This window comes from Myotis nattereri (assembly GCF_964212035.1).
Source record: "Myotis nattereri genome assembly, chromosome: 4".
Lineage (NCBI taxonomy): Eukaryota > Metazoa > Chordata > Mammalia > Chiroptera > Vespertilionidae > Myotis > Myotis nattereri.
This window is the reverse complement of record NC_138079.1, coordinates 32,426,875-32,451,633: the sequence shown is the minus strand read 5'-3', so window position 1 is coordinate 32,451,633 and position 24,759 is coordinate 32,426,875. Positions and strand designations below refer to the sequence as shown.

Genomic DNA, 24,759 nt, shown 5'->3' with positions numbered 1-24,759 from the left:
ATTTTACCATAGGGATTGCCATACCAAAACCCATTTAACCATAGGGATTGCCATACCAAAACCCATTTTACCATAGGGATTGCCATACCAAAACCCATTTTACCATAGGGATTGCCATACCAAAACCCATTTTACCATAGGGATTGCCATACCAAAACCTAGCTAACCAACTGTGCTCATTGGGGCGACAGGCCACGCCCAGACCAAGCCTAGCCAATCCAAACTTTCAGAATCGGTAGCGCGGTGTCTTCTGGGACCTGTAGGCTTCCACAGTTAGGCTTTCCTAGCTCATGACTACAATGCCCGGCGGCCCCTGGGCTCCAAGGCCGGCCCTCTTCCTGGGGGCGGAGCCCAGAGCGAACAGGGGGCGGGCCCGCGCTTCTCCCCTCCCCTCTCCCCTTCTCTCCCCTCCCCTCCCCAAGTGGGCTGGGAGTGGTGCGGTGGCGCGGCCGGCGGTTCCCACGTGCTGCGGTGACTTGGGTAGCGGGCTCTGGTCCTCGCCGACTTCCTGGGCCTGTGCGCCCGCTGCCTGCAGAAATGCCCAAGATCAAGTCTGGGGCGAGCGGCCGGCGCCGCGAGCGGCAGCAGGGCCGGGAGCTGAAGAGCGCGGGAGGTGGGTCAGCCCCGCGGGAGCTGAGGTCGGGTCGGGTCTGCCGGCGGGAGCTGAGCCTGGGGCCTGGACCGAGCTCTGGGCCGGGGCAGTGAGGTCTCAGGTCCTGGGACTCCGGGGTGCGGGCCGCAGGCCCTGCGCGCTGTCTCCGGCTTCCTTTCCCGCAAAAGTTATGGGCTGAGCGTCAGGCGGGCTCCGGGGGTGACGTTTGCTGCGTCTCGTTGGCGCAGAAATCTTCCGCCCTCTTCTCGGGTGCCTTCTTCTCTGCGACCGTCTTCTAATACCTAATAGTAGTTGGAAAATAAAGGCTGTTTCGTGTTTTCTTTCAGGACTCATGTTCAACACGGGGATTGGGCAGCACATTTTGAAAAATCCTCTTATTGTTAACAGCATTATCGATAAGGTGGGTGTGGAAAAGGAAAGGGAGTTATTAAGTAATTACTATTAGGAATATTTGAGCGCACAGAGGATGTCTGGCACAAAGTAGATGCTCTTTAAAGACTTGTTGAATGAACTGAAGAATTTTCTAGTTTTCACAAGCTGTCTTTGCCATGATTTGCTTTAATTCTGTGGATCTGGAATTCTACTGGTTCCGAATTCTTTTTCTTTGAATAGATTGTTTACTTCATAGCTGGACATTTGTTCAATTCCAGATTATTATTATTCCCCAATCACTTTTTCTAGGCACCACCCATGACTGTTAGTTTTTATTTACTTCAGAGGCTAAAGATATGTCTAAACAGAGATCTTAGAAAGTTTGTCCCCCCAGAAAAACTTAATGATACAATGCAGTTCCACATATAAACTCTTTGGAGTATTCCCCTGGCATGTGTTATTGATGTTCTCTATTGTTTCAGATGATTGGGGATGATGCTAGGACATGAAATATAGGAGGTGCAAATGACTTTCATGGCCACAAAGGGAGCATCCTGGAGCAGTAGGAAGCATTACATAATTAAAGGATCTCATCTTGACTACTTGTTATTTGCAAAATGAGGGTTGGCCTAGCTTTTTAACATTTTTGGCTCATGGATTCCTTTGAGCATCTGATAATAGCTATGGATCCAGAATACTGCAGCTGTGTGCACACAAACATCCACTATTTGTACAATTTCTGGGTACTCCCGCATCCCTGAAAACAAACATATGTTGAGAATTGAGAAATCCTGGTACAGCACACTATGATTCTCTGGCAAGATCATTACTGTATATATAGTCCTTTCCAGTTTGAATTTATTGATAGCAGAGTTGGTAGCAAGATGCTATTGAAATCATTTCCAAGGTAGAAAGCAAAATGCCAACCCCAGAAAGAACTGCTATTCTGGGTTTCTGACTCCTAACTATTGTCCCAAGTTAGGAAAAGTGTCAGATTTCCACTTGCACCAAATGTTTTTAGATAATTTTGTTAAGCATATAGACCATGAAGAAACTCCTAAAAATTGAGTTAGAATAAAATGTCTTAACAGAGTGCTTTCTAGCAAAGATATTCACGTGTAAATTATGTGGTCAGGGAAGCTAACGTGGTTGTGTTTGCTTGCAGGCAGCCTTAAGACCAACTGATGTGGTGCTGGAAGTTGGACCTGGAACTGGCAATATGACTGTTAAGTTGCTAGAAAAGGCAAAAAAGGTAAAAGGATTTCATGTTTGGTGTCAGAAATGACTATATGAGTAAGCTCAAGTGGTTTATAAATATAAGTATTTTAATTAATTGCTATTATTTTAACAGTAACTCTTAATCCTTTGTTAGAAATTTTATCTTAGAAAACATGGGTGAATGGGTACAGGTGGTCAAAAGGTACAAGCTTCCAGTTATAAAATAAGTCCTGTGAATGTAACGGACAGCATGGTGATTATAGTTGACAATACTGTCCTGTGTATTTGAAAGTTGCTAAGAGAGTAGATCTTAAAAAAGTTTTAATCATAAAACAAAAAAAAAATTGTGACTGTGTGGTAATGGATGTTAACTAGACTTATTTTGTAATGTATACATATTATGTTGTATACCTGAAACTGATACAATGTTATATGTCAACTATATCTTAATTCTTTTAAAGGGATTAAAAGAAAATGTGGGCTGTATCAGTCAGGAGAACAGAAACCACATTAGATATTTCAATACAGGGAAATTAGTACAGGGAATTGGTTACATGGTTGTTACAGGACTAAAAGAATAAAATGAGAACATTGAAGTAACCCAAGAATAATAATTGCAAAAAGCAGTTATCACCTCTAGGCTCAGGGAAACCGAGGAAGGAAGTTGGAGTTATTGGAACCGAGAACTTTGGAACCTAAAGAGCTAGAACACAGGCCCCTGACTTTGGGGTACCACCTGGCCACTGCTGGTGTCTTCTTTGTCTCTTGGCTGACCCAGTTTCCAATTGAATGGAACGATTGTTCTGTCCTCGGGTAGAAGTAGGTAGCACATTTTAAGGCACTTATTTGAAGAGACTTTAGTGAAGAGACTACTTACAAATGTGTGGAAATGGGGTTAAAGGGAAGCAGTAAGCATCAGTGTAAGACCCAGGGACTAGCAACAGCAGGTAACAGTTTAGAGGACTTAGGGACAAGAGGAGGGAACTGCGTTACTGGGTCATTGAACACAGCCACTGCCAGAACACCTGAAAGGCATAGGCGGGCATTAGGAAATACTCATCCTCTGTCCTTGTGCCCTACAATGCTGGTTCCTTTCATTGGCTAATCCCAGCTAGAAATCTAAGGCAAGGGAGGGGACTGCATCACTCTATAGGGCACAGGGAAAGCTGGAGAAAGGAACGGAAAGTCAAATAGACTAAGCAGGACATGTATCTAGTCTGCAGACTTGGTCTTCCTGGAAGTCATTAAACCTCAGCTGATAGTGAGTTAAAATGATAATTTCAGCCTTACCTGGTATCCCTTTACATTCAGAAATTATCTATGTTGTGTACTCTGAACTTAATAGATGAAAGAAATGATATACTCATTCTAGGAGCAGTTGTCTTTGTGTGCGTCTGTCTAGAACAGTGGTTGGCAAACCGTGGCTTGCGAGCCACATGCGGCTCTTTGGCCCCTTGAGTGTGGCTCTTCCACAAAATACCACGTGCGGGTGCACACATACAGTGCGATTGAAACTTCATGGCCCATGCGCAGAAGTCGGTATTTTGTGGAAGAGCTGCACTCAAGGGGCCAAAAAGCTGCATGTTGCTCCCGAGCCGTGGTTTGCCGAGCCGCAGTTTGCCGACCACTGGTCTAGAACATTTACTACACAGACTTTTGTGTATTTTTTTCATCCTCTGTTCAGTTACAAACATGGAGCCAAATGAACATAATTCTGTCCATTATTTGTGTAGTACTCTCTAGCTGACCACCTTTCTGGGTGGTGTTTTCCATTGTTTGAAATGGTAGGGAACAATTGAAAGAACATTAGTAGTAGAATTGGAAAAAAGAAATTTACTTCATGTAAATCATGTAAGAGTTACTATTAAGATAAGAAGAGTTTTATATTCCATAATTATTATTTTTTAATTTAGGTAATTGCCTGTGAACTTGACCCAAGGCTAGTAGCTGAACTGCACAAAAGAGTTCAGGGCACGTGAGTATTCATAATGGAATTAAAGTGCATTTCAATTGCATAAGACAATATTCTTTTTAAGTTTTTTGTTTTTTTTATTATCAGACCTCTGGCCAGCAAACTTCAAGTATTGGTGGGTGATGTGTTGAAAACAGATTTGCCATTCTTTGATGCTTGTGTAGCAAATTTGCCTTATCAGGTATGTTTTCAGATTGTTGGGAGCATTATATTAAATGTTCTCTGGAGTGTCTTTCCCAGAAATAACTAATTAATTCTTTTACAGATCTCTTCTCCTTTTGTCTTCAAATTGTTGCTGCATCGACCCTTTTTCAGGTTTGTGACAAACACCAAAGTGACTGCCAAACAAGTAGAAAAATTGACAGTTTTCAACAAGAAAAATTGACAGATTAGGTCATGAACACAGCTAAAGATGAAAGTTAATTAAATTGCCTGGCCGGTGTGGCTTAGTGGATTAAGCAACATCCCATGTACCAAGAGGTCCCTGGTTCAATTCCCGGTCAGGGCACATGCCTGGGTTTTAGGCTTGTAGGGGGCTTGTAGGAGGCAGCGGTTGATGTTTCTCTGTGATCAATGTTTCTATCTTTGTCTTTCTCTAAAAAAAAATCAATTAAAACTTTTTTTTGTAAAGAGAGTTAATTCAGTTGAAAAACGACTGGATAGTTTGGTAGAAAATATCAATTTCTGTGGAGGTCTTCCTCTCTTTTTGTATTTGAGTTATTAGGGGAGGTGTGGTGTAAACCCTGCTTCTGAGATCAGCAACTTTTCCCTAGTTTCTCATCCTCAGGTTAGACTTTGTGTTACCTTACTAGAGGCCCCATGCACCAGTGGCCTGCACCCTCAGCCTGGCCTGCACCCTCTTGCAATCCGGGACACCTCAGGGGATGTCGGAATGCTGGTTCCCCCGAGGCATGTAGTAGTGTGTGAAGCAGCAAGTGGCTGGAGAGGAGCCTAGGCTGGGCACCATGCTACTCCGGCTCATCCTGGCCCTGCTGCGCCTGCCGCTGCTCAGTAGGGTGCTGCTGTGGTGGCGCCCCTCAGTCAGCTGAGCAGTGCTCCAGCTATGGGACTGCACTGACCACCAGAGGGCAGCTCCTGCATTGAGCATCTGCCTCCTGGTGGTCAGTGCACATCATAGCGATCAGTCAAATGGTTGTTTGGTCGCTTAGGCTTTTATATATAGACTAGAGGCCTGGTGCACAAAAATTTGTGCACTCGGGGGGTGGGGAGGTCCCTCAGCCCGGACTGTGCCCTCTCACAGTCTGGGACCCCTCGGGGGATGACCATCTGCTGGCTGAGGCCTTCTCCCCAGGAGATTGGACCTAAGCTGGCAATCAGACATCCCTCTGGCAGCCCGGCAGCTATCGGAGAATGTCCACTTGCCAGCGGGGAGCAGACCTAAGCTGCAGTCAGACATCCTTAGCGCTGCTGAGGAGGTAGGAGAGGCTCCCACCACCACCGCTGTACTGGCAGCCGTCAGCCTGGCTTGTGGCTGAGCAGAGCTCCTCCATGTGGGAGCTCACTGACCACCAGAGGGCAGCTCCTTCATTGAGCGTCTCCCCCTGGTGGTCAGTGTGTGTCATAGTGACCAGTCATTCCCAGTCTTTCTGCTGTTAGTGTCAGTTTGCATATTACCCTTTTACTATATAGGATAGAGGCCTGGTGCACGGGTGGGGGCCAGCTGGTTTGCCCTGAATGGTGTCCTGGATCAGGGTGGGGGTCCTGCTTGGGTGCCTGGCCAGCCTGGGAGAGGGGCTGATGGCTGTTTTCAGGCTGCCCGCACCCCCTTCAGGGTGGGGGTCCCCACTGGGGTGCCTGGCCAGCCTGGATGAGGGGCTGATGGCTGTTTTCAGGCTGCCTGCACCCTCTTTAGGTTGGGGGTCCCCACTGGGATGCCTGGCCAGCCTGGATGAGGGGCTGAGGGCTGTTTACAGGCTGCCTGCACCCCCTTCAGTGTGGGGGTCCCCACTGGGGTGCCTGGCCAGTCTGGATGAGGGGCTGAGGGCCTTTTTCAGGCGGGTCAAGCCTGCAACTGAAGCTCCCAGTCTCTCCTTTTTTTCTTTCTTTTTTTTTTTTTTTACTCTGGGATTTATTTACCTTCTGTAATTGAAACTTAGTTGCGGCTCCAGCTCTGAGGCCGGATGGCTGAACACAGGTATCTAGGGTTTGTTTAGCTTCTATAATTGATACATTGTTGCTTAGAGTGCAGCTCAGAGCTGGGCTGGGGCAGGCGGGGAACCTTGGCTTCCTCCATCACTGGAGCAACCAAGCCTCATGTTCGCTTCAGCTGCCTGGCTGCCCGCCATCTTGGTTGGCAGTTAATTTGCATATCCCTAATTAGCCAATGGGTAGCATAGCGGAGGTATGGTTAATTACCATGTTTGTCTATTATTAGATAGGATATATACATATATATATATAGACTAGAGACCCAGTGCATGAATTTGTGCACCAGTGGGATCCCTTGGCCTGGCCTCCGGGATCGGGCCAAAACTGGCTCTCTGACATCCCCTGACGGGTCCCAGATTGCGAGAGGGCGCAGGCAAGGCCGAGGGACCCCATCGGGGCTGGGGAGGGATGTAGAAGTTGGCCAGTTAGGGAGGGACCCTGGGAGGCTCCAGGGCGTGTCTGGATCATCTTGCTCAGTCCCAATCGGCTGGACCGCAGCTGCAAGCTAACCTACCAGTCTGAGTGTCTGCCCCCTCGTGGTCAGTGCATGTCATAGCAAACGGTTGAGCGGCCTTAGCATATCATTAGCATATTACACTTTGATTGGTTGAACAGATGACCGGACACTTAGCATATTAGGCTTTTATTATACAGGATAGATGTCTACACAATTGCAGTGGCTTCCTAAAGTGTTTCTAGGATAATCTATACCAATCATTTTCAAACTGCAAGTCAAAAACCCCTTAGTGGTTATAAAATAAATTCAGTGGGTCATGATTGTCTTTTTTATTTTTTTAATGATATGGAATGGAATATATCAGAGGGTCTTAAGTGCATGTGGCCCAGGTGATTATAGTTTTACAAACCTTTTGTTTAAGTTACATAGGCACATACACATACAGATATTTGAGGCATGGGTGGCAATGTCAAATGTATTTCTTACGGTGACTAACATTCAAAAAAGTTTGACCTTTGAAGATGGTCATTTTCTGTTCAAGAACCTCCAAAAGCCTGCCATAGCTTGCTGAATTAGAAAAAAACAACAAACTATATTCCTTAATCTGCTAAATCAGGACACTGATTTCACAACCTGCCTCAGCTCTTCCATAAGGGTGTTTGCTACCCCATGAATATAATTTATCTACTGAGCCAATTTAATTTTTTGGGTTTTGTTTTCCTAGAAGGGGTGAGATAGATTGGTGCTGATCTGAAATACTTTTTCATTTGATCATTGAGGACTTACATTGGCAAGGGGTGAGAGGTATAGCCATTATAAAATGAAAAAAGCCAACTGGGTCATTTTGTGATAAAAAGCTAAGGCTGGTGTTCTCCTATCTTCTAACCAGCTAGACGAATTGTCATGAACTGCAGGTGTTGCTTTGCTCTGTTTCCTGCTCAAGAAAATCTGTTGAAGTTCAAATATATTAATAGTTGAAAGTTACCATTTTCCTTATTCCTTTTTGTTGTCTTTTCAGATGTGCTATACTTATGTTTCAAAGAGAATTTGCTCTCAGACTGGTTGCAAAACCTGGAGATAAGTTATACTGCAGACTCTCAATTAATACACAGCTGTTAGCCCGTGTGGACCATTTAATGAAAGTAAGTGACTATTATTGAACTAATGTGACTTAACTCATCCTCTGGTATCTAGCTGTGCTGTGAGGAGAGCATATTTGATTACTAATTTAGTTATTTTTGAGATGACTACTGAAACATTTTCTGATTAATAGGTTGGAAAGAATAACTTCAGACCACCACCCAAGGTGGAATCCAGTGTTGTAAGAATAGAACCTAAGAATCCGCCACCACCTATCAATTTTCAGGTGAGGTTAAAATGCTAGGTCATTCAGTGAAGGAAAAAAAATGTCCAAGCTGGGAGATGTGTGTCTGTAACAGCAGAAAAATACTGAGTCAACCTAAATGTCCTAACAGGAAAATGTTAATTATGATACATCCTGTGACAGAGTAGATGGAATAATTTGACTCAAGACAGTTGTGAAGACCACAAAAGCACATGGAAAATGTTCACAAAATGTAAAAAGATGAGAATCCCATTGCATTTTGTTGAGGATTATAGGTGTAGAAAACTTTCTATTTGAATAAGACTTGGAAAACAAGATGAGGTGAAAATAGTTGTTAGAATAATATTATGTATGGGAAACACCTTTTAATCAAAATTCTTATTTTTGTGATTTAAAAGGGAAGGAAACCAGATCCCTTGATATAAAACCTTACTGCAATCACTTTGGATAAAAACATGCTTGTGTGGTCAATAACTGGTGGTAAATGGAGTGGCTTATCAATTTCTTGGATGATTAGTGACTTTGAACATGTTTTCATATGTCTCTTGGCCTTCCTTATGTCCTCTTTAGAAAAGTATTTATTTAGGTCCGTTGCCCATTTTTTTGATTGGGTTATCTTCCTTTTGTTAAGTTGTATGAGTTCCCTGTAAATGTTGGAGACTAAACCTTTATTGGAGATAACATTGGCAAATATGTTCTTCCATGCAGTGGGCTTTCTTGTTGTTTTGTTGATGGTTTCTTTTGTTGTGCCAGAAGCTTTTTATTTTGATGTAGTCCCATTTGTTTATTTTATCTTTAGTTTCCATTACCCTAGGAGCTGTATCGGTGAAGATATTGCTTCAGCATGTCTGAGATTTTGCTGCCTGTGGATTCCTCTAAGATTTTTATGGTTTCCTGTCTTACGTTTCAGTCCTTTATTCATTTTGAGTTTATTTTTGTGTATGGTGTAAGTGGTCTAATTTGTGTAGGTGTAAGTGGTCTAGTTTTATTTTTTTGCATGTATCCGTGAATCATGTTTTTTTGAAAATGACAGATGGCATATGACACTTTAGGTGCCAAAATACTATATTGTTCTTTGTTCAGATGTGGAATAATGTATTTTTTGGAATTGAGGTTAAAATATTCAGTGAGGTGTACAAAAGTTAAAAAAAAGTATACATCTTACTTTTGCATGTGTCAGCCACATCAAGATATAGAACATTTTCATCACTCCAGAAGGTTCGTTCCAGGTTTATATGTTAGGAGACACAATAATACCTAGCAGGCCTAGAAAAGAAGTTTGACATTTTGTGAGAAAATATTCACCTTTTCTTTCAGGAATGGGATGGCCTAGTAAGGATCACCTTTGTTAGGAAAAACAAGACACTGTCTGCTGCATTTAAGTAAGTATTTTACTAATTTATAATGTATGAAGGACCAATGCTCCAGACACTGGGCTAACTGCTAGAATTTTGTCCTTTTCCTGAACATGTACATCCTAAGCATAATGACTGCCCATGTCCAGACACACTTTACCTTTTTAACTGACTTTGTACTTTGGGAGGCAGAAGAATTTAATGAAGAAAGTTCCTAGAGTTGGGAATTAGATCAGGTTTATTGGCAATACGGGGAAAAAACAAAACTGACTACATATCTCCCTACTTTTTCCTTAGAAAAATAGTGATGAGGGACCCCTTCCACATTTGTGTAAGATTCATTTAATTTTATTTACTTAATAGCATTTTGGGGTACAAGAGAGGTGAAAGGTTTAATTGTATATATATATATTTAAATATATTAATTTCAGAGAGGGAGAGAAACATCAGTGACGAGAGAGAATCGATTGGCTGCCTCCTGCACACCCCCCACTGGGGATCAAGCCCAAAGCCCCTGGCATGCACCCTGACTGGGAATCGAACCGTGACCTCCTGGTTCACAGCTTGATACTCAACTACTGAGCAACATCAGCCTGGCTAGATTTTCTTTTCTTTTTTTTTAGGTGATGTTTTGTGGAGAGTCTGGAATTCCCTTAACATGTTAAGCGCCATGTCAGTCACCAGTTATTGAAATGGAAAGGAAGACAAAACAGGCTTGGCGCTTAATGTGTTAAGAACTGGAGATGTTTATTAGGACTTTACTTTTTAAATATAACTATGTAGTTTGTGGTTGTTTCATAAGTTTTAAGTATTCAATACCTTTTTTAGTTTATTAATTTCACCATGTAAAACATTTTTTATCTGATAATAAAAGGAAATTATTGATAATCTCTAATTTTGGAATAATAATACTAATGTCATTTATGCTACAGGTCAAGTGCAGTACAGCAGTTATTGGAAAAAAACTACAGAATTCACTGTTCGGTCCATAATACTGTAAGCAGGAAATGTTTGTGATTTCAATTTGTTGTGTTTTAAAATATCCCTCTATTTCTTATTCCTTTCCATCAAGATTCTTTAATTTTGTACATTCCATAAGATCCTTAAAAGATCACAAGCAATGTATAACTACCACAACTTTAACAAGTCAGTGCTCATGTATATTTTGTGGAACAGATCTGAGAAATCTCAGTTACTTCACTATATCTTCTTTAATTACTGATAGCTGTTTCAGCCATAGATTCAACTGAGTCATAATTTCCTCAAAGGTGTAGGCATGTGCAGTTTGCTCAGCTTAAAATAATTGTGACCATCCCTTCTTGTCTGTTGCTCATATAGCAATTATAAATTTTAAATGTCAATACCTAGAAATTGATTAGGATAAAGTAGACTGAATAGCAGATTTCTGGTTGTGAGCCTCCTGCCTCTTAATCATTATCTGTGCAACATTTTCTTTAAGCAATTTTGTGTCTGTGAGCACACATAAACATCTATATATAAAAGCCAAGCAACTAGAATGACTGGTCACTATGACGTGCACTGCAGCTGTCCAACCAGCCTGATGGGGACGGGGCTGGCCAGCCAACTTCCTGCAGCCCCTCCCCCCTGCTGGCTAGCCTCGATTGGCCTGGTAGGGGCGAGCCGGCCAGACCCCACCCATGCACAAATTCGTGCACTGGGCCCCTAGTGTTCATATATAATGACTATTTATTTATTAGTTCTTTCTAATTAATTAAAGAGGACAGAAAAAAGCAAATTCCCGTTCTATTTTTGGACTCCTATGGCTTAAGGTATCACATTGCTACCTCTATTTTCTTTTATAGACAAAATCATTAAACATTGCTTAAGAAAATATTAAGCTGGATTAAGAAAAATCTTTGGATAAAATATATAAAGTCTGATATATTTAATATTTCTTAAGGGTTGGAGGCCATCTCTTAGAGAAAAATTAAGCTGGAAAAATGAGATTGGTGCCAAGAAAATGTGAGTTGTTTTAAAAAGAGTAACAATTGACTTAAAATTTAGTTTCAGCTCCTATTATTTTGTTATGAAAAGCTGAAACTGATAGAATTTTTTAAAAAGAGGACAATATTCTTGATTCATTCATTGGAGGACTTCCGAGTATTTGGTATGTGCTAAAGATTAATCACTTAGAGAGATGCAAGTAATGGACAGATGGTAACTATTTTATGACTTACTGAACTAAAAAGAAATAGAGTCAAGGTGACTTCATTAAAGATATGTTGTTCATTTATTCTGAATCTTGATAGATAATACCAGAAGATTTCAGCATAGCAGATAAAATACAGCAAATCCTAACCAGCACAGGTTTTAGTGACAAGCGGGCCCGTTCCATGGACATAGATGACTTCATCAGGTAATTACATTTTTCTTTTCCTAAGTGTTTACATTTCTTTACTGTGACACCTTAAGCTTAGAGATTTAAAGGCTTTTAAGCGGTGTAAAGTGCTACCTGGGAGTTATTGCATAGCACTTCCAAGGCATAGAATGGTATTTGGTGTGGAAGATGGAGGCTAGTTAGCTGCAGCAGAATGAACATTTTAAGAACAGGAGGAAATAACAGTCCTAGCCGGAGATGCCTGTGTCAGTGTGTTGTGGTGTATGCTCCTCCCCTTTAACTCCCTTCTCTAACTCCCTATTCATAACCTACTGTGGGCGGAAGAACCCTAAGACATGTAGTTGAATCTCACTTTTTTCTTTCCTTTTTTAAAAAAATATATTTCTTAATTGATTTCGGAGAGGAAGAGAGAGGGAGAGATAGAAACATCAATGATGAGTGAGAATTATTGATTGGCTGCCTTCTGCATGCCTCCTACTGGGGATCGAGCCCACAACCAGGCATGTGCCCTTGACTAGAATCGAACCTGGGAACCTTTAGTCCCCAGGCCAACGCTCTTTCCACTGAGCCAAACCGGCTAGGGCTCTCACTTTTTTCTTTATTGGGCATAGCTATTGTTAAATAGACCCTAAGCATGAAATAGTTTGTTATAATCATATCTGGTTATCATTTATAATTGCTTTAGTAATATAGTTACTTGTTTTGTAATTATCTGGGCAATGTACACCAAAATTTATTTTCCTTGAATTATACAAGTCTCGTGAAAATAGAATAAGGCTTCAGTTACCCAGGTAATTATTAACCTGTACTCACTGTTTTTAATCACTAACACTTTGGTTTCCTCATAAACCATCACTTAATATAGAAATTTTTGCCTCTTTAGCTAATTCATTTTTAAAGCTTCGATGGTCTAGGGCCATGGTCAGCAAACTGAGGCTCGTGAGCCACATGCGGCTCTTTGGCCTCTTGAGTGTGGCTCTTCCACAAAATACTACGCGCGGGCACGCACGTACAGTGCGATTGAAACTCCGTGGCCCATGGGCAGAAGTCAATATTTTGTGGAAGAGCTGGTATCTTGTGGAAAAGCCACACTCAAGGGGCCAAAGAGCCGCATGTGGCTCGCGAGCGGCGGTTTGCCGAGCACTGGTCTAGGGGCCGAATAAAAAAAAAAAACAAGGGTAGATAGTTACAAAAGTCATTTGTTTGACTTTTCTAAGCTGGAAACACAGTTCTATATAACTAAGACAAGTAGGGTTTACATTTTATATTGGCAGGTTAGTAATACTACTGAGTCTTTATTCAATGTTAATCCTAGAAATTAAATATTACTCATAAATACCTAGCTTCCTTTTTTAGACATTCTAACCCATCTTGACCTGTTCCTACGAGCCATCCTAAAACTAATCTCCAGTCTAAATAGAAATATTTCCTCTTATTTTCTTTCATTCTCACCAAATTTCTTCCAGTCTTCTTAATCACTTACCATGTTGAAACCATTGCTAATGAGCTCTTAGGTCTGGGATAGTAGAGGTCTAGGTCTATGATACTTTTAGTCAAATTCATAATTTAAGACAAAGGCTATGACAAAAAGAAGTATTAAAAAGATGGGTCTTATACATTTAGTTGGCGAATGTTTCTTTAATGACTAGTGTTCCAAGTGGGTGGGCTTCATAGGTTTGCTGATGTGTTCATGTTTTAGAATTCATGGTATAGGAACTATATGCACTGATTGTTATGTGCTACAGATTAGTTTTTTAATACCATCTCACTTTGGCTCTTTTCAGATTGTTACATGGATTCAATGCAGAAGGTATCCATTTTTCTTAGGTATCTGGAAAACAGAATTTTCAAACTCAAGAAAAGAAACTTGAATTATATATTTTTAATAATTTGAGAAGATATGTATGCTTTTCCTCCACTGGGACACTGTGCTTGACTATTTTTGATTTAATGTTACTATTACTAGTAATTAGTCCAAATTTCTAAGGTACTTAAGTCAATTTTAAGTTCCCAAGGTTTTTTTGGTTTGTTTTTAATATTTAACACAGGGCAGGGTCCAGTCTATACATGATAATTTTCAAGAGCCATAGACACAACTTGACACTTAAACTTCATTTCTAACAGGTTGTTGTATAAAGATGTTACTCTATTGTCTATGTTATATATTACTGTGAAGACCAATTTAGGCCTTCAACTCTTTAGTCCTTTATTCTTCAGGTATAAAGTTAAATATGCTTAACTGAGTCATATTCCCCATATCATTTATTATTATTCATATGTACAGTAAAACAATTTTCTTATATTTTAATTTTGTTTCTCCCTCTCTGTTTATCCTATATAACTTCTATCACTGCCTACCTACCCCTTTACTTATCCTGTAACATCACAGTTACATCAGGGTTCTGGGTAAGCTTGAGTCTGCTCCTGAGACCATGTGGTGCCAGACATTACTTCTGGGCATGATTCCTTACCTGTAAAATAAGGATGCTCAACTAGAATGTGAAATGAATTATAAGGTTGTATGTTTTTTCTTGGGGAGATAGTAATAGTTTTAACAAAATTTCCAGAGGTTTTAGAAATCAAAACTTCATTTAAAATATCTGCTCATCAAATTCAAAACAAAACTCAAACAGTAATTTTCCCACAAGAACAGGCTCCCAATATTCCTCCTGTAACTTCTGGATAATGAAAATTTCCAGCACTCTTTTCTATACTTGATGCTTACCTATAATCTGTTTAAAATGTAAGGATGATAATTTCAATAGATGTCACAACCATATCTTAATTAGTTACTATGTCTAAATCATTATCAATATTAATTGTTAATGTCCTTTAATAAAGAATTATATATAATAGCTGGTTATTTATATAAGGAAATAAAAATATCTTCATTTTTTATGCCTACCTTAACAGAAGTGTTTCAAATTATTTAAAGGAAGTTAATTTGTTTACCTAAAAAAATTATTTTTCAAATATGGCTTCAAAATGATATTAAGCATTCCTATATAATGAAAATAATGTATTTTTTGTTACTTATTAATAGGAATATCAGCTTTCAAGTCTGAGAAAGTAAAGTGTTTAATTCAGATCCAAATTTTTTTAAAATAGCTGTATCAAGCCACTTTTGTTATAAATATTATACTTGTGTAGCTTTTTTTAAATATCAAAAAACTTTACTTTGCAAAATTCACTTGTACTATTTCTATTCTTACAGGAAAATTCTAAGGTTTATTCATTCAGCTTTTCCTCTACACCCTAGTAACTGCTGAGTCCCTTTTCTGGTCCTTAGTTTCCCTATCTGTAAAACTGAAGTACTGGATTATACTACCAAGATCTTTTCTGGTGTACTGATTTTTTATATACCTTGATTACTGATCAGAATGAAGCCATTATAGAATAAAGCAGCACATTTAAATATAAGGGGACCTTCTAGAGATAGTATCCATCTTTTTAAAATAAGACTAATCTGTTGTGCTTTACAAGAAAACTCAAACCTTTTTATTGTCCTTTGAAGGTTGGTTAGGCTCAAAAACTACCTTTCTAAACAGCCTCTGCAAGGTCAATAGTTCTCCATTCTTCCTCTTCTCTTTGAAATAAACACAAATAGGACATATCTTACAGCTGCAAGAAAACCTGAGTCCCTTCCAAAACAAAGGTGATTACATTGAAGAAAATTATCTCTAAACTCATTCCATAGATTCCATTTATTAATAAGCACATTGTGAAAAATCTACATTTGTTCTAGATTTCAAGTTTACAGAGGAGCATTTCACCATGGTATTCGGATTTCCCACAACTACCCTCTGAGTTGTCTGAAGTGAAGTAGTGAATCTGGCTCATGTGACTCTACTAGTATTCATAGCTTCCCTGTGGCTCAAAGGAATGAGCTATTACTTTCCTAGAGTAAGTCAAAACAAGATATCCTTGGGAGATTTTTTGTTGTTAATACACTCCTGGATTCTCCTAGGAGCTGAGGGAAATGTCCTAGAGAGATATATAAATTGTTTAACAAAATATTTACATGAGAAGTAGCCAGTTTTCTTCCTTGGAGTAGCAATCTGTAAAAATAAATGCTACCATTTAAAAAGTAGCACAGGCCTAGACCAATTTATTGGTGAGAATTTGGTGGTTCTCACCAAATTATGGTGAAACATCATACATTAGGTAATGGACGGAGCTTGGGTTAGATCTGCCTTTTAAAGCAAAGTCAACTCTTGTTAGCTTAATTCACTTTCAAGGGATTTATGTACTGTCTATACTTGGCTTAAACTAACAGTTCTATTATGGACTACTTCCAATGTATTATGTAAATGTTCATGCATCAGAAGCCAATTTCCTTTAACAGTACATTTAAAAGGTACCTTTTGGGATGCTAATGGACACTTCAACTTAAGTAATGGTATTGGTAAGGAGCAAATTGCACTATTAGTCTTGTTAATAACACACTGGAACACACTGCATATATATGTATTATCCTAAGATAAAACTCTTCTCAGAATTCCATTACTTTTTATTATACATCAACTAGTTTATATTTTCTTTACAAAGAAAATGCTAAGAAAATTATATCCACATGTTAAAAGTTTTAAAACCATAATTCCAGATTTCTTTACATATAAGATGGAGTGGTCCAGCAGCTATGTCCACTGTCACAGACTTTAGTTCCATTCAATGATATGGCACATCCTGCAAAATTAACTAGCAACACACAAAAAATGTCTCAAATACAGTAAAAATGTACACACAATAAAGGTAATTTACAATGACAAATAAGGAATGTAATTTAACTTGGCTGTGCATCAGAAATTCAGGGTCAATAGCCTTAGTCAAGGCACAAAGCAGAAAGAGGTGAGCACAGCTGTCCCTAAGAGTGGCACGGTATGTACAATCACAGATGAGGTATGCATGCACACAAAGGATTTAAAACTGCTCAGTCTTGCTACGAAAATTGAACCAAGTTAAAAGGAAATGCTGTGGCTTCCCCCTACTACTCACCCCTGGATCAAGTCCACAATCTTACTTCATCATATAGAAAATAAAATTGGTAAGGATCTCCAAAAGTAAATCACTATTTGGGTAAATGAAACAAAATGCTTCACTATTACCAAATCTTGGTTGTGCCTTCTGGACTAGAAGCATTTTGTAGACAAAGTTGTGTTTCACAAAACTGAAATGTCATTCAGGTGAAGGGACAAGACATTTTCCACAGACACTTAAAATTTCAAACTTCCAAATGGCCCTTACAGCTGAACCTTGTATGTTAAAACAGTGAGGGTTCTGGGGATCCTTTAGCAGCAAATACCAACTTAAAGGGCACGGGGTCTCTTAGGGTTGATTTGCTTGCTGGCCTGTTCTTCTTCTTGTAGAGCTGCACGAAAAGATTTCACTTTATCTTGGAAAAAGAAAAGAACAGGGAGTAAGTATTACATCACAGGCAACACAGTATACAACCTCATGGGTATCAAGTTGGCTCACTTATTTCGTAATCTTAACTCAAGAGTTTTCCTTTGGTTTTTTTGTTGCCCAAAAACTAAATACAATGCTCAACTATAGCAGCAGTTTCATTATAGATTCCTAGAAATACCTGCTTTTGCTATTGTCAACAGGTTTCTGTTTGGCATTTTTTACAGTGTTCAATTTTAATTTGTATTCCTTTTGGAGTGTAGACAGGCTTTATATGTGTGTAAAATATGTACAGTTATGTCCAAAAGGAACACTATGAATCTTATTAAACTGTAAAGCAGACATTTCTTCTCTCAATGTTAGAAAATTTCTACTCCCAATGACTATTTTATCTTTTAAGAAAGAAATAGTGGCTAGGGAAGGGGATTAAGGGGTAATACATTTCTTGGTCTTAAAATTCTATTACCCGTCTACCATATACTGACTCAGAGTCATTTAAGAATAAAAAATAGGTAAGTAAATTGGCAGAGGCATCTTCCTATAACAATGGTTCTCAAGCAGGGTGATTTTATTTTTATATATTTTATTGATTTTTTACAGAGAGGAAGGGAGAGAGAGAGTTAGAAACATCGATGAGAGGGAAACATCGATCAGCTGCCTCCTGCACACCTTCTACTGGGGATGTGCCTGCAACCAAGGTACATGCCCCTTGACCGGAATCGAACCTGGGACCCTTCAGTCCCCAGGCCGACGCTCTATCCACTGAGCCAAACCAGTTAGGGCAACCAGGGTGACTTTAGCCCCACCCTCCTACTCTGGGGACATTTGGTAATTCCTACAGGAATTTTTGATTGCCACAACTGGAGAAGTGCTACTGTCATCTAGTCTGGAGACCAGGCTACTGGTAAGCACTGTGCAATGCACACGACAGCGCCCCTCAACAGAATTATCCAACTTAAAATAGTCCTCAGAAGAAAAGGAAGCTGCAAATTTCTTTCCTTCAGAAATACAATGATGTTTTTAAAAAGCTGACTTTTCTAAAATTTAGACAGAAAATTAAGGATTTCTGGATCTGTGGGCTGCTAATATAATGGCTCTTAAACTTCTTAATACCAAAATTATGCCTGGATGATAACACATTTCTAAGAAAAAACTGAATAATGCATAACTAGATAATTTCTTAAAAGTTATAGATATGCTTTATATACATGAATGAGAGATTAAGGGAAAGAAGTCAACTAAGTTAAAAGCTACATATAAACAGAAAAAAAAAAAAAACCTTGAATGCATTATGCTCTATTTTTTGAATAAAATGCATATAGAAAAGCTGCTTATGAATTATGGAAGATTAGAAAAATGATCAAAACACTTTACTTTAAATCAAGGCGTGAACATGAAAAGTATGAAAAACAAAAGTAAATTCTAGAAACCCTACATTTGCACAACTGAAGTTGGGGAGATGCTGACTCCATCTATATATATAAAAGCCTCAGCGACCATTAGGACTGAACTACCAGAATGACAGGCTGACCAGTCACTATGACGCGCACTGACCACCAGGGGCAGATGCTCAACACAGGAGCTGCCCCTTGGTGGTCAGTGCGCTCCCATAGCCAACCTCCCGTGGACAGCCAACTGCCTGTGGTCCCTTCCCCAGCCGCTGGCCCCCATCGGCCCCAGGTGCTAAACCATTCGTAGACGACCTGCTTTGGGGTCAGGGTTTCTTATGTAGCAGAGCAGCTCCCATGCTGCGACCTATTAAGAGTCAGCCCTCGACACAAGGGTTTGTCTCACTCTTGTCCTCTCCCTTCCCAGGGGGCCCACTCGCTGTGGTTGCGTGGCAGCAAGAGAGGGGTGGGGGGAGGTAGGGAACTGTGGGGTGGTGATGGGGCCTATGGGCCCCAGGCTGGGATGGGGAACCGGGGGTTGGTGGTGGTGGGCACGGTCCCTTTCTCAGGGGGGCCAAGGGCTGGCTCCAGCAGGCCAGGCCTAGGGAACCTACCCATGTTCGAATTTGTGAACCGGGCCTCTTGTAGGATATGATGTCAAATAACCAACTTCACAAAGGACCTATTTTTAAAAATTAAGCAGCTTATTTGGTACTAAAAACTAGCAATTTCAATCTGATTTTGTTGCACTGCATGTACACACTGATGCCCACTCAGATATAAATGGAGGCAGCTAATTTGCCAATGCCTAAAAACCTAGCACATACAGTAAATGCATATATGAAGCTGCAGATAAGCTAATTAAAAAGCCAAGCAGACATTACATGTGAATAAGCCACATACTTCTGGAAATCTTTCTCTTTTTCAAAACAAGAGTTCAAAGGAAAAACATGACATAAGATGCATAGAAGAAGATGTAGATAGGTGGCTATAGAAAGATGACCCTGAATAGATCTAATCCAAGGAAAACAATTCTGAAAAGCACTGGCCTACAAACTAAAATGACTAATGGGTCTATAAAATTTATAAATTTCTTAAAATACATTTTCCCTCTAATCTTATTTTCTCAAAAGACTGAAAGAAAAAAGATTAGAGAGCACTTGAAATGGTACTCCATGTTTCTTTTTCAAAAAACAGAATGGTTGGTGTGCCTATATACCTCTAAAAAGATGTTAAGTGTTGCCCATAATTTTCACTTCAGATGCTCTCTTGCAATTAAGCAGATTTCAAACATTAAAATGAAAAAAGAATTACCCCGCAGCTCAGTTAAAATGTCTATTTTTTGCTCAAGAATAGCTTCAAGTTGTGTAGCATATGAATCTACATCATAGTCTACTTCTTCAGTCATCTCCAGAAGGGCCTTTTCATCTTCTAACCATCGAATAGATTCCTAAAAGGACAAAAATTCCATTAATCCAGTAAGCCTCTTTGTAAGACAGAAACTAATTTACAAATTTTACATATGTTAAATATCATCAAACACACTCAAGATGGTATTCTCTAAAATAGTACCATAAAACATCTTTATATACAGAGTAACATTAAGAAATATTTCTAGTGGGGATAAGGACACATATGTAATAATCAATAAAAAAAATTAAAAAAAGAAAAAATATTTCTAGGTTCAAATACAAATATGATAGACAAAGTAAAATGGCTTCATTTTTCTACTTTTATTCTACCTTGTATGTGTATGTGTGTTTTTTCTCTTTTTTTGGGGTGGGGGTGGGGGCGGTGGTGGTGAGAGGATGGAATGGAATCAATCAAACACGTAAATATCAATGAGTAGAGTAAGTCTCAAAACCTCAATAGCTATCCCTACAACAGGGAAAAAATGGATGTAAGAAAGCTAATGAGCAATCTAATGACATCTATGGTAGCCTAGAACTTGTAAATCATCTGGAATTAACATATACATTGGGGCCTCACAGCTGGCCCAAAGAGGTAGGTCTAAATTCAAAACACTAGTTTTTCAAATTATTGTGACTCTAAGAACCAATGGATAGCCAATCTTAGAAGAGTCAAATGAACCACTAAATAGTAGTTATTCACCCTTCATAAATACTTCAAGGAAACCCCTCACTCTTAACTGATTATAGATATCTGGAATTTATGAGTTTATCTTCTAGCAATGTCGTGAATCATAAGAATTTATAACACTATCAGATCTTCCAAATTCGAATTTTTGGATATAAAAAAGGATACTTTCTAGATTGTTAGAGTACACATAATTTCAATTTTCCAAATATCAATGCAATTTAATGGCTAATTATAACTAGGCTATGTGTCACCAGGCAGAACTGGTTAACCTGGATATAGTTAACTATTAGAAAACTATATGTGTCAATTAAAACACACACCCAGTATTTGTTTTTCCTTCAGCTATATACTTAATTTTTAAAAAAGAAAACCTTATTTTGAGAAATGACAGATCACAGTATAAAGGGACAATAAATGGAATTATAAAAATATTGGCTTGAAAGTCAGAACACACAGTTCTGCCAATAAATCAAATAAACTTTTAGAATTCAACATAAAGTGGCACAATGGGAAATGGTTTTTATGGGACACCTTGCTCCAAAAGGGCACAATTTTCTTAGAATTACAAGGGTCCTTTCTTAATTAAATCTAAACACATAGACCTCTACAGATTCTTATGATAAAGGTTTGACTAAAACTGTAACAGTTTTAATAATGTATAACCTGTTCTAAAATTATCAAGTTTTTTTATATTTTTGAGCCCTTTATCCAGGCACTTGAATGGCCTAGAAAGGAACATTAATACTTGTTTAGAGAAGATTTCTTCAACATCAGAGAAGGAATACAGGTCGATAGGGAGACACTAAGCTATTGTTCACTTTTTTTCAGAAGGTATTTATAGTACTCCAGAAAGGCAGGGTGAGGGTGGTGGGGAAGGCAAGCTGACTATACAGTCTTCCATAACGATATGAAATGTTCTCTTCACTTTCCCATCACCTCCTCATAGGTATCATCTGCAAGGCTATTTTCTAGTTTAAAGGGGTGGGGGGAAGCAAAGGATGATCATACAGTAAAAGTGTTTGTAAAAGGTTGAACACACAGTGAAATGAATACTGTACCTAAGAACCTACTGCCACCCCTCACTCATCTGCCACTGACAGCTGTCAGAGCAGTTACTGTCCCTCCCTGAAGACTTCCCTTCTACGAAGACTGACACCTCCTCAACTGCTCTGATAATCTTTAGAAGAATTTTTTCCTTTCTGCTGTCCTGACATGAAGACACTCCAATATACTCACCTAACATGAAAAAAAGGGGTATTGGAGGGCAGAAGTTCAATCCTTTTCTAAAAATGGACAACTGACAAAAGCAAATAAAATGGGAGAATGGTAGTAAATAAACTAGCTCTTTAAAGAAAGGTTATTTGTAACCACCGTTCAAATTTTGTATTCAAAATTTGCCCTATCATATGTGCTACAAATATATATATATCTGCATACACACAAACAAGTATTTTTTTTTTTTAGGTTTCTGTAAGAGTTAGAAAATTGTTAAGAGTTTTTAGTTAATTTCTCTAAAGAAACATTTTGATGAAAGGTCCTATCTTACTTTACCTGGAACACTGCCCTGTGATCTTCTACAACTTGTTCTTCCATTTCTACCATTTGTGAGACAGCTTCGTGGAAAGTAAACAATTGTGGAGAAACCTCTTCTTCCTTAAAATAAAAAGTTTAAAAATTATAACAGAGTTTATATTTTTAAATGTAACTTAAAAAGCAGTTTTTCTATGTCATTTACAAAAATGTATTCAGAAACAGAGGAAAACTCCTAAAATATACCATAAAAAGCAAAGCCACAATTCCTTTTTTTAAAATGTTTAATATATTTTTATTGATTTCAGAGAGGAAGGAAGGAGAGAGAAACGTCAATGATGAGAGAGAATCATTGATCGGCTGCCTCCTGCACACCCCCTACTGTGGATCGAGCCTGAAACCCAGGAATGTGCCCTTAAGCAGAATAGAACCAGGGACCTTTTAGTCCGCAGACTACACTCAATCCACTGAGCCAAACTGGCTAGGGCCAAAATTTCTTTTTATGGGTAAAAATACTTAATGTAACACTCAAAAAGACATTCCAAACTTAAGTATATCAGTAAAGGATAATTTTCACTGAGTCCAGGCACTTTAATGCAAAATTACAGCCCCTCCCCACCCCAAAGCAATCACTTTTGGAATAGCACAACTTTTCAAAAATCTTTATTGCAGACTATAAATATACTGAAATATTTCCTCAGTATTGTTTAATTTTCACTAACAATTTAAGTCATATATATGTCTTTAAGTTTCTTTTCACCAAAAGAGAGATATATAATGTTTTTCATGACTGTGACTATCAAATTGGTATTCTGAAGGTCTCAATTCTTAAAAAAAAAAAAAAAAAATCAACCCTGTCAAAATGCTATCATTTGTTAAATCTGATTGCTTTCTGTATGTTTGAAATGTTTAGTAACATTTCATAATTTAAAAATTTGATTTCCCAGTTATTAAAAAAATATTATAAAAATATGTGCCCACTGCCCTAGCTGGTTTGGCTCACTGGATAGAACATTGGCCTGGGAACTGAAGGGTCCCAGGTTCGATTCCGGTCAAGGGCATGTACCTTGGTTGTGGACACATCCCCAGTAGGGGGTGTGCAGGAGGCAGCTGATAGATGTTTCTCTCTCATCGATGTTTCTAGCTCTCTCTCTCTCTCCCTCCCTCTCTGTAAAAAATCAAGAAAATATATTTTAAAAAAAAATATGCCCACTGTATAAAGACAAAAGTGTAAAGAAGTAAAAAGACACAAAAAATACACATTTTCACATAGTTACTTTAATATATTGAGGGATTCCTTATTGTTTGTGAGATATAAAAAGTTATTTATATAGTTGTTTAACTTCACTTTTTAAATGTATAATCCATATCTTTTTTTTAAACTATATTTTTAAAATATATTTTTATTGATTTCAGAAAGGAAAGACAGAAACATCAATGACGAGAATCATTGATTGCTGCCTCCTGCATGGTTCCAACAGAGACCAAGCCCGCAACCTGTGCATGTACTCAAACAGGAAATTGAACTGTATCCTGGTTCATAGATCTATGGTCAATCACTGACCCACACCGGCTGGGCACCAGGTTTGATTTTTGCTCATGTATCCTTTTAATACATACTCATTTAACCATAGTTAATTTTGTTTTTAAGCTTTATATATGTTTAATGTAAGTATAATTCTTAAAATTATTTTTCCCTATGTTACTTTAAAAATTCCCAAATTTATTTATTTTTTTTTCAATTTTTTTTTTATATACTTTTATTGATTTCAGAGAGGAAGTGGGGAGAGAGAGAGGGAGAGAGAGAGAGAGGAGAGAAACATCAATGATGAGAGAGAATCATTGATCGGCTGCCTCTTCAACCCCAGCATGTACCCTTGACTAGAATCGAACCCGGGTACCCTTCAGTCCGCAGGCCGACACTCTATCCACTGAGCCAAACCGGCCAGGGCCCAAATTTTAATAACAGTATAAAATCCAAGAAAAATAAAGTGTAGATCAGAGGTCAGCAAACTTTCTTAATGGGCCAGAGAGTACATATTTTGAACTTGTGAGCTATATACCATTTTTGTCACTTCTGTTGAGGTAAGAAAGTAGTCAGATAACCCATAAATGAATGAGCATAGCCATGTTTCAATAAAACTTTATTTATAAAAACAGATGGCTGGCTCATAGCCTGTACAGATACACTGTGAAGATATTGCAGGTTCAATTCCAGACCATTTCAATAAAGCGAATATCTCAATAAAGGAAGTCCTAATCTTTTTGCTGGTGAGGGTCTTGTCTTCAATTTATAAAAAATATACCATCTGAGAAGTGTAATAAAGTGAAGCACAATAAATTAAGTATGCCTATAGTTTGCTGATCCCTAATTTAGATTTCAATTATCAAGTTCTGCTACTGATGAAATGAACTATGATTAGATAATTACAACTATGTTAAGTCACTTACATTTTTTTTTTAATATAGTTTATTGAT

The 24,759-nt window shown here is 38.7% G+C and overlaps 2 protein-coding genes across 5 annotated transcripts in view; one reads left to right on the top strand and one right to left on the bottom strand.

Moving 5' to 3' along the window:
• The first annotated feature begins 476 nt into the window (after window positions 1–476).
• Window positions 477–23,865, top strand: DIMT1 (DIM1 rRNA methyltransferase and ribosome maturation factor). Its single transcript, XM_081089719.1, has 13 exons — window positions 477–613; window positions 940–1,013; window positions 2,151–2,237; window positions 4,117–4,178; window positions 4,263–4,356; window positions 4,441–4,490; window positions 7,820–7,943; window positions 8,075–8,167; window positions 9,464–9,528; window positions 10,434–10,497; window positions 11,772–11,878; window positions 13,645–13,670; window positions 23,698–23,865. The coding sequence occupies exons 1-13, from the start codon at window positions 538–540 to the stop codon at window positions 23,733–23,735; spliced, it is 960 nt and encodes a 319-aa protein (XP_080945845.1). The 5' UTR covers window positions 477–537; the 3' UTR covers window positions 23,736–23,865.
• The window catches only part of KIF2A (kinesin family member 2A), a 70,613-nt gene continuing 61,403 nt past the window's right edge, over window positions 15,550–24,759 (bottom strand). For all 4 annotated transcript variants that reach the window (XM_081089715.1, XM_081089717.1, XM_081089716.1 and 1 more), the window contains 3 exons: window positions 22,303–22,404; window positions 19,966–20,101; window positions 15,550–17,252 (listed from right to left, as the gene is read on the bottom strand). In XM_081089715.1, the coding sequence (XP_080945841.1) occupies window positions 17,167–17,252; window positions 19,966–20,101; window positions 22,303–22,404 (324 nt within the window). In that variant the 3' untranslated portion in view covers window positions 15,550–17,166. The remainder of the gene's footprint in view (window positions 17,253–19,965; window positions 20,102–22,302; window positions 22,405–24,759) is intronic.

Coding starts and splice junctions, on each gene's coding strand:
- DIMT1 (XM_081089719.1), top strand. CDS start 538: ATGCCCAAGATCAAGTCTGGGGCGAGCGGCCGGCGCCGCGAGCGGCAG. Junction 7,944..8,074: donor GTGTGGACCATTTAATGAAA/GTAAGTGACTAT, acceptor TCTGATTAATAG/GTTGGAAAGAATAACTTCAG. Junction 8,168..9,463: donor CACCACCTATCAATTTTCAG/GTGAGGTTAAAA, acceptor CTTTTCTTTCAG/GAATGGGATGGCCTAGTAAG.